Here is a 9,329-nt window from a genome sequence, read left to right as displayed (position 1 = left end):
ACCCGGAGGAGGGCGGCGGCGCTCCGCGGAGTCCCCTTCCCAGCAGAGAGGCCGAGATGCAAAGGAGAAATGACAGCATGGAAAACGAGTATTTTTATCGGGGCCAGTGCCCGGGGTGAGGGGTGGGCGGAAAGTGCCACCCTCTCTCTGTCTCTCCTCCCTTGCCCTCAGCCGCCCACGCCGGCAGCGGCATCAAAGGGAATCTCCCTTGTCGCGCCGTGTCAGCACCGGGGTTGTGCGCACCGGCCCGTCATGGCATTTTCGCTTCTCCCGGCGCTTACTCAACAGGCGGGAGGGGAGGGAGGGCTGGTTTGGAGGGGGGGCGGGGGAAGGACTCCCAACCAGCGCCGCTTCTGCCATGAGGTCACCGCGGCGCTATGCGCTGTGCCCGCCGCCGCCCCTGCTCCGCTCCGTTGCGTCAGGCAGGGGGTATCCCCGCCGCGGCGGACCGAGCGGGGCATCCCCGCCGCGGAAACACCCGCGCTGCTACGCGCGTCCCTGGCCGGCGGGCCGGGGGGGTGATCCTGCCTCCATCCCCTCCCCCGCCTCCGCACCGCCAAGCCCCCGCGCAGGGGGCGCTCGGCCGCGGCTCGGGAATGTCAGCAGTGGTTCGCCGGGGGCCGTGCAGGGATGGCGTGCGATGCGATGCGGAGGGAAGGCAGCGCGCCGCACCGAGGGAATCGCACCGAGCCGGCCACGCGGAGGGGGAACTCCAGCCACAGCCACCAAGAGACTTTGTTTTTTTTTTTAGGAGGAAGCCGGGTCTGGCACCCCCCGCCAGCGTGCGGCTGCGGCTTTCCCCCTCCCCCCCCGCCCCACCGTGAGGGCCACCGGGAGGATGGGTGTGCGCGCCGGGGTCCCCGTGCGCTGCCCCGCACTCCACCCCCTGCGCAGAGGAAGCCGGGCGGGGGCGTGGCCCCACGACAATGGGACTCGCCGGCGCTATAAATACCCGCCCGCATCTATATTTGGTTTGGCCGGATCACAACCGGGGGGGCCGGGAGGGGGGGTGTCCCAAAAATAGCCCCGCGCTCCCGCCCGCCGCCGCTGCCGCCGCTCAATGGGCTCCGGCCCCGCCCCCTCCCTCGCGCGCGATCCCGAGCGCCTCGCGCGGGGCCCGGCGGGGCTAAATTTAGCAACGCCGCTTGCGTCAATGACGCGGCCGCCGTGCGTCAGCTCCGCCGCGCCCCGCCCCTCGGAACGGGGCCCGCCGCGTCCTGTGCGTGGATTGGCCGCGGCGGCGGCACGAGGGCGGTGACGTGGGGGCGCGGGCTGGCCCCCGCCGGGGGCCGGCGGCGTCCGGAGGGGAAGCGCGGCCGCTCGGGGAGCCCGGCGGGTTCCCCCGCGGGGGGAGCGGGGTCTGGCAGCGCCGCGGCCCCGGAGGGAGGGAGGGAGCGAGGGAGGGGGCGGGGGACGCCCCGGCGCCCGGGGGAAAACGGCGCGCACCGCCTCGGGAAGGGGATCCCGGGCTCGGACGTGGCCGTCCTGCCGCCGGTCCGCGGCTTCCGCCGAGCTTTGCGCCAGCCCCGGCTTTGCCTCCCCGGGAGGGAGCACGCTCCGCGGCTGTGCCGGCGGTGGGATGGTGGAGCGAGAGGCAAAGCGAAAGTGCCGCCGCTGCCGCCGGTCCCTCCTCCTCGGGGTAACAGGCGCCTCGTCCGCCTCGGCTCCCGTCCGTCGGGACGACTCTCTTGGCGGAGCCCCTCTGTGCGAAGCACAAGCGCAGCACCGGCCCTCACGGCTGCAGTGACAGTCGCGAACGGGCCGCCGCCGGTGGATGTAAACACGGCACCGGGCACGGCGGCGGGCGGCTGCTGCCAGCGGAGACAGCGGGGGAGTCGTCCGCCGCCAGTCCGGTGCCCCAGGCGGACACACGGACACCGAAAGACACACGGACACAGACAGTCACAAGCAGGCGGCAGCTCGGACGCTTCTCGGGGCCGCTAGCACTTGTGCCGGCTCTGTGAGCGGCACCACCCGCAACCTGCTCCTTGCTCCTGCGCACTGGAAAGTTTCGAAAGAAAAGAAAAAGAGAGTGAAAAAAAGAAAAAAAAGGAAAAAAAGGAAAAACAAAAAGTTGGAGAAGAGAAAATTATTCGGAAAAAAATTAAAAAGCAAAAAGAAAAAACGTTTTAAAAAATGAAAAATAAAAAAGTGAAAGAAACCTTTATTAATTAATCCTAAAAGTTCCACTGAGTAACTGAGCAAAGTTCTTTTCATTTGAGCCACTTCAGTAAAGATATAATAATTTTGCAATTATCACTATTTCAATAATAATAATTATTAATATTATTATTATCAGCTGTGGGAGCGACTCGCCAGGCTGTGGCGGGCAGGCGGCCCCGAGGCGGCCGGCCGTGCCGTCCCGTCCCGCTGCCGGCGGCTCAGCACGGCTCTGCCGGAGCTCCGCACTGCTCCGCGCCTCTCTCTCGGCTGTGCGCGGCTGTGCACAGCTCAGCTCGGCGCGGTGCGGCGGGAGCGCGGCGCACACACTGGGGCGGGGGGGGGGGGTCAGTAGCGTCAGGCTCCCATGGCGTCACTATTGACGTTTCGCATTCCAGCCGCTCTATGGAGAGGCCGCTAGGGCTCCTCTCACATAAATGACGTTCAGAGAGAGGGAGCGGGAGAGCAGCGCAGAGAGGCGCCTCCGTCCCCTCTCTCCGGCGCAGGCACACGCGCACCCCGGGGCACTCGCACCGGGACGCGGGCACAGGTCCCGGCCCGGCTCCCGCCGCACACACACACAAAGGCACATCGCGGCGGCGGCCGCCGCTCGGCATCCCTCGCCCGCCCGCCTGCTCACTCCCTCCCTTCGCCCGGGGACGGGCTCCTGGCTCCTCAGGCTTTTTCAATCCTTTTCCATGCCTCGGGATAACGCACCCTCTGGACCTGCAGCTACCCGGAGTCTGAGGGATTTTGTGTCTCGGGTCCTGCCGCTGGACAGCGCCTACACACGCCTTTAAGGAAGCGAGCACCTATAAACTAGATGTAAAGACGGAACCTCCACAGCAACCGAGTACGTATGCGAGTGAACGGGAGCGGCTGAGGGAGAGGGACAGCGCGGCGTGTCCCCACTCCGTGAAAGTTGCGCCGCCGGGGTAGAGATGCTGGGGAGATGCCGGCGGCGAGCGATGCGGCTCAGCCGACGCGCTGCCGTGCCGGGCTCTCGCTGAAACTTTTCCCTCACCTTCCCCCCCTCCTCCCCCATCCTCCCCGTGGATGTTCAATTGCCGCTCGTCTTGCGAGCGTCCCTGCCGTCTCGGCAACTCCTGCCGTGCGCGGGGCACTGCTGCTCCTCGCAAACGGGAGGGCTGTGGTTGAGCGGAGCGGGAGCCGGAGGTACTAAGGTATTTCTGCTAGTTGTTGTCATGGAAATGATGCTGCCGGCGGCGGCGGGGAGTTTACAGCGCCGGTGATGAATGGCAGCAATTTGTCTCCCTCCTTTAGCCGCGCTTGGGAAATAGGTGGTTCTGTTTGCACAAGTTCAGCTGTCTAATAGGGACGGCGAGGCAGGTTGAGCTCATCTCACTTTGGGAGAGAGCAGCCCCCCTCGGCAGCCCAAAGAGCTCGCCCGAGAGGTAATTGCTGGAATGTGACATATTGTATTGAAATGAGACGGGATGTTTGCACGGCACGTCTGCCCGGCATCTGCTCCTCGGAAATGTGCACTTTTCCCTTCGGAGGTCAGAAGTGGTAACGAGGGGCCGCGGTGCCCCGGCACGGGCGGTACCGTGCGGGGAGGCTGGGCTGCGCCGCCGCTGCCCCGCTCCCTGCCCCCGCGGCGCCTCTCGCCTTTGCCTTCTCGCCTTAATAGCTGCGAAAGAAGTTTCAGTCTTGGAAAGAGGCGAGAAAGCGCGGGCGTTGGGTTGTGATATTATGTAGAGGGACAGTTATCGGGACAGCATTATCGCGATAGCCTGTCCCGGGCGGAGATGCCGCTCACCTTAGCGCGGCTAGTTAAGAACGCTGTTACTTAACTTGCAATTTTTGGATACGATGGGATCCGTGAGAGGATATTTCCCAGGGAAAGGGCGTAAAACACTGTTTTATGTAGGGGGATTAGTGTGTTGGGATAGGATTTTTTTTCTCCAGGAAAAAAAAGTTTGGGAATGAATCGCTAACTTTTATCCAAGCCGCTTCACTCGATTACATTCTTCGCCCTATTTTTCTCTCCTCCGTGGAGACCGTTGTATGCTGGAGTCAAGCCCCGGTAAAAAACAATGGACTAAACCAGACCAGACGGTTTCTTCGGAGGTGAATCTCACGCGATCTCGTGGATATTTGCTGGAGTGACCGTGCGGCTCGGGGCGATCCCTCCCACTCCCCCCCCAAAAAAAATCGCCAGCTAACCGGCGGTGGAAATCCAGCACGAAACTTTTTAATTGAATGGAGCTTCCCCCTCCGCAGTCCCTCCCGGGTAAATGAAGGTTTCGAAACTCGCCTGAAGAAGTCACAATCACAATGGAGTGTTTCACGGTTTCCTCCTCGTATTACAGGGTGGGGAGGGGTGTCACTCGGGGCTGAATGTAAAGTGCACGGAGGAAGAAAAGAGCTTTGACAAGGGTAGTTATTTCCTCCTAATTTACAGCCCTTACGGCCCTGCGCTCCTGGCTCGGGCGGCGGCAGCCCGGAGGGGTGCTGCGTGGTTAAAAGCGCAGCGAGTGTCTCTAGGTAACCGGCGGCTCGGGGGGGCAGAGAGGAGCCCTAGGGCGCTCCGCGCCGAGCGGGAAACCGCCTCTTAGGAGCTCGCAAGGGAACAAAACCCTCGGGAGAGAAAGGGATGAGCTGACAGGCACTTAACACCCCAGGTGCTGGCGGGGGTTCAAAGGCGAGGGGCGCGGGGAAGGCAAAAGAAAGACGAGGAGCGGGAGAAAGAGTTGCCGGGGAGCGGCTTCCGTGGGCAGGGGCCAGCGCGGCCGAGCATCCCCCGCGCTGCCGCGGAGCCCGGCTGGCAGCGCCCAGAGGGTCGGGGGGAGGCGGCTGGGCTGCGCTCCCTCCCCCGCGCCGGCGATGATGGGCCCGGAGACACCGCACAGGGTTAGCCGGGCCGGCAGGACACCCCTCGAATCTGGCCGGTACCTTGCATAGAAACTCCCAGCCTGCTTTTCCCCTGTCTCTGCATCCCGAAAAGAGAAAGTTCTCACGGGGAAGTGGACGCTCGTGGATGCTGTCCCGCTTGTTGTAGTCACCCCGCCCGGAGTTCTCCCCTTGCCTTCCCCAGGCTCCTCTCCCGGAGAACAAACCGGCGGCTCCGTTGTCCCAGCCCGGTGCTCTCTTGCCTTTTGTGCGATGAGGGAGCGGGAGCCGGCAGGAATGCGCTCCCCGGCCGGCTCCCCCTTCCCACCCGCGGGGCGAGGCGGGGGGTTGCCGGGCGAGCGCGGGGGACGATGCCCCCACGTCCCCCCGAGGCGCCGCGCCGGGGGGAGGCGGGGGGCTCCCCTCCGCCCCGCCGGGCACCGCCGCCCCTGACTGTGCCTTGTCTCCCGCCGCCGGCGGACAGAGCCCGGGTCGGAAGAGCGCCCCCCGCCCAGGCCAGGCCCCGGGCCCGCCTCCGCAGAGAGGTCCCAGCCGGCACCCACCCCGCCGCCGCCGCCGCCCGCCGCCGCCTCCGTCCGCACCTCCAGCCCCACCATTCAGCGCGCAAGATACCCACCAGGTAAGCTGCCGCTCCGGGAGAAGGGCAGGAGGACGAGGAGAGGGGTGCGGGAGGTCCTGGCGCGGCCCCTACCCTTCCCAAATCCCTTTGGCATCATCGGCCCCCGACGTCCCGGGGAGTTGAAATCCCAAACGGATCAGAGCAGCGCGTGCCTTTCGCAGCGCTTTTGGCGATGCCGTGCCTGGGCACACGGGCTTGCGAGCCCCTCGCCAAAGACGTGCCAGATTCAAGGGGGAGCTGGTTGGGGGTGCTAGTGTCCCTGTGAGGCGCCCGGCTTGCCTGGCGTTCAACTGGGCATCCTTTACCTGACGTTCTCGCAAAGAAAGCGGAACACCATGGTAATAGCTCCTAATATCCCTGCTCCGATGCTTTTCGCCATTCATTTAGGTTTTGATGACAGGTTGCTCGTTAATGCACCTCCCGTGGGTTCTTTTCTTTTCTTGTTTTAATATTGTTGGGTAAAGAAAAAATGCCAGGTTATTTACTTGGCAGGGGAATTAATACTGGTGCCCTAAGTGGAAAAGTAGGGGTTAGACTTAGACAAGTGCGCTGGCAAAAGGCGAGGTAGGAGGAGTCCCACAGAGCCAGGAGAGACCAGACCTTTAGGTTAGGGATATTTTTTCAGTCCTCCGGTCAGAGTTATTTTAGACTTCTGTTTTTCTACTCCACTTTGCACAGAATTCAGTGGCATGACACTGTTATGCTCAGAAAAATGCAGGAAAAAAGGGCATAATGATCTGTTCCCTTGAACTCCTGCTCATTTTCTGAGCTAGCAAAAAAGCATTTTTCCTTCATAGAGCTGTGTATCAACACGTCCAGTTGTGACATTAGATGTGAAATCACTCTGTTGTGTTCCTCTGTCAGTTCTCAGTGGAGGTGTGTGGAAAGAATTTCTTTCCCTTTTTATTTGATTAAGCACCGATCACTATGTTTTAACAGCCAGTCCTTAAACTAACAAATGATAATGATACGACTTGCCAGGAAATGTGTGTGCATGGAATGGCATGGACAGAAATTGACAGGAAAAAAAAGGGAACAGCAGAATAATACATAAATAACATTGGGAGGCAAGGCTTAGGGGGGAGGGTTGTCCTGCCTCCTTCTTCAAGCTTTTGGATTTAAGGCAAAGAAGGTCCTCATTTCAGGAAACAGCACTATTTTTTTTCTCAGATTTTAGTGTTTTCTCGAGAAGAACAAAGATGTGAATGGTTTGTGGCAGCGTGATAATTCAAATTTGGTGCTTAGTTTAAATATGTTTATCTGTAAAGCAGGCAGGAAAGAATTAAAAGTTGATTTAACACAAATTATTTGGATTCCTGCATGCCAGGAGTGAATATTTTAAAATTGTAAGTGAAAAGAGTTCTTAAAATAATGAGGAAAACCTCATTATTTCCAAGGCAGTTTTTTTTTTTTTTTTTTTAACATGAATTATTTCTCAAGTGCTTCTGGAATATAAATTACCATGATTAAGAAGAGATGAACTGTACTTAATTTCGATATACATTTTATCTGTATTTACTTTTCTCTTTATGAGAAAATTTATACAAATTGATGCATTTTTTCCTCTGCTGTGGAACCAAAATACACCACACACTTTTAGTTTGAGTTGCAAATATTGGTCTAGAATCTCACAATGTTTAGTCAGGCAAACCTCAGTGAATTGCAGAATCGGGTCTATTACTTCCTGTGACCAGCAAATTACATGGCAGACTAGTAGGAAATGTAAAAGTAAATAACAATCAGATCTTTTTAGCCAGGCACTGTGTTGCTTTGACCATCCCAGCTATTAGTGAACCACATTAAGTTTCATGACTAATGAATAAAACCAACTGTATTACTGGCCTCAACCTTGCTTTCCCATAAAAAGAGAAACGCCACATCTTTTATCCTACATTTTTGCAAATTGAAGGGGATGTTGTACCCTCCACTTTTTAAAGGAGAACATTCTACCAAAGATAAGCCTTATCTACCAAAGATAAGCCTTAAAACTAATAATGAAACAGCAACCTTAAATTATTAGCTGACCAGAAATATTCTTCAAAGGTCCATAGCTGAGTAAGCAAAATTGATGTTTGCAAGTCCTGAGTAGAAAACCTTGTGATTTGAGTAATTTCTCTGACATGCGCTGCAGATGCTGCTTCTTTTAAAATAAATATAATTTTTAATATTATGCATTTGAGAACCGTTTACCCTTCGTGAAAATTTTATGGCATGATTGCATGCATACAGAGGTAGATTTAGAGTCATAAACTGTTCTCATTGTGCTTATCTAATTCTCATTGACACCTACATATATTAAGCAGCAGATGTAGGGCAGGTTGAGATGGATTCTTCTCTCACTGGCACTGGTATAATATAAGCTGGTGAGTTTCTCCCTTTACTAGATGAGAGCAGACTCCTAGTACTGAATGCTTAGTCGGTCCCTGGTGCATATTTCTTGTTGAAAGCAAAAGGCTCGAGGCTAATTTAAAATGTCCGAATGGGAGTTGGGTGCCTATCTGAGCTCTAGGAAAGCTTCTAGGAAGGAAGTTTGTGATGGCCTGGGCCGCAGGAGGCTGGTGCCCTGGGCCTGTTGCTGACGTGCCCCTTTGCCCTTGCAGATATGCCCTGTGTGCAAGCGCAGTATAGTCCTTCACCGCCCGGTTCGAATTATGCATCCCAGACCTACGCCTATGGCTCGGAGTACAGCTCAGACATCATGAACCCTGACTATGCCAAGCTGACCATGGACCTGAGCAGTACCGAAATCACTGCCACTGCCACCACCTCCCTTCCCAGCTTCAGCACCTTTATGGAGGGTTACTCTGGCAGCTACGAGCTCAAGCCTTCCTGCCTCTACCAAATGCAAACTGCCTCCTCTGGCCAGAGGCCCCTCATAAAGATGGAAGACACCCGGCTGTCCCCATACCAGCCCTCACTGCCCCCGTCTACAGATGAGGGGATGCCCAGCACTTCCATGTACTTCAAGCAATCGCCACCCTCCACGCCCACCACGCCCGGCTTCCCTGCTCACCAGGGCCTGTGGGATGAGTCCCCGCTGCAGCCCACGCAGACCTGCCTGCCTCCCGGGCACCTGATGGACGCCGCCCCCATGAAGACCGTGCCTCCGCGCTTCCCTCTCTTCCACTTCAAGCACTCGCCTCCGCACACGCCGTCCGCGGCCGCCCACATGTGCTACGACCCGGCCTCGCTGAGCCTGCCCCTGGGCTCCGACAGGCCCGCCGCCAGCCAGGCTCCCATGGAGGGCCATTCCTACGGGCTTCACCTGGCCAAAAGACCAGCCACCTTAGCCTTCTCACCGCTCGGCCTCAACGCAGCCACCTCCAGCCTGATGGGCGAGAGCAGCGGCAGCGGCAGCAGCGGCCTCCCGTCTCCTCCCAGCCGGAGCTCTTCGTCCGGGGAAGGCACCTGCGCTGTGTGTGGAGATAATGCCGCCTGCCAGCACTACGGGGTGCGGACATGCGAGGGCTGCAAGGGCTTCTTCAAGGTGAGAGATCCGCGCTCTGCTCCCCTCCCTGCTTGATCCCACCTCACTTCCCACCCTCTCTGTCCTCACGTGCTCCTGGCCCCGACCTGGGGCTTCAGGGACATCGTGTGCTGAAACTCAGGCCCCCACAGAAGGGTGGGAGGGACGCCCAAAGTTTTTGAAGGTCAGGGAAAGCCCTGTGTAGGATAA

At 58.3% G+C, this 9,329-nt stretch overlaps 1 protein-coding gene across 1 annotated transcript in view; it reads left to right on the top strand.

Annotated features, from left to right (window-relative positions):
* Positions 1–2,643: 2,643 nt before the first annotated feature.
* NR4A3 (nuclear receptor subfamily 4 group A member 3) overlaps positions 2,644–9,329 on the top strand; it is a 28,333-nt gene continuing 21,647 nt past the window's right edge. Inside the window, exons 1-3 of the mRNA XM_066560894.1 lie at positions 2,644–3,013; positions 5,498–5,653; positions 8,254–9,140. Coding sequence (XP_066416991.1) covers positions 8,256–9,140 — 885 coding nt within the window. The 5' untranslated portion in view covers positions 2,644–3,013; positions 5,498–5,653; positions 8,254–8,255. The remainder of the gene's footprint in view (positions 3,014–5,497; positions 5,654–8,253; positions 9,141–9,329) is intronic.

Source organism: Molothrus aeneus, chromosome 1 (genome assembly GCF_037042795.1).
Source record: "Molothrus aeneus isolate 106 chromosome 1, BPBGC_Maene_1.0, whole genome shotgun sequence".
In the NCBI taxonomy this organism is placed as follows: Eukaryota; Metazoa; Chordata; class Aves; order Passeriformes; family Icteridae; genus Molothrus; species Molothrus aeneus.
Note: the sequence above shows the minus strand (reverse complement) of the source record. Positions and strands in the feature narration are given on the sequence as shown.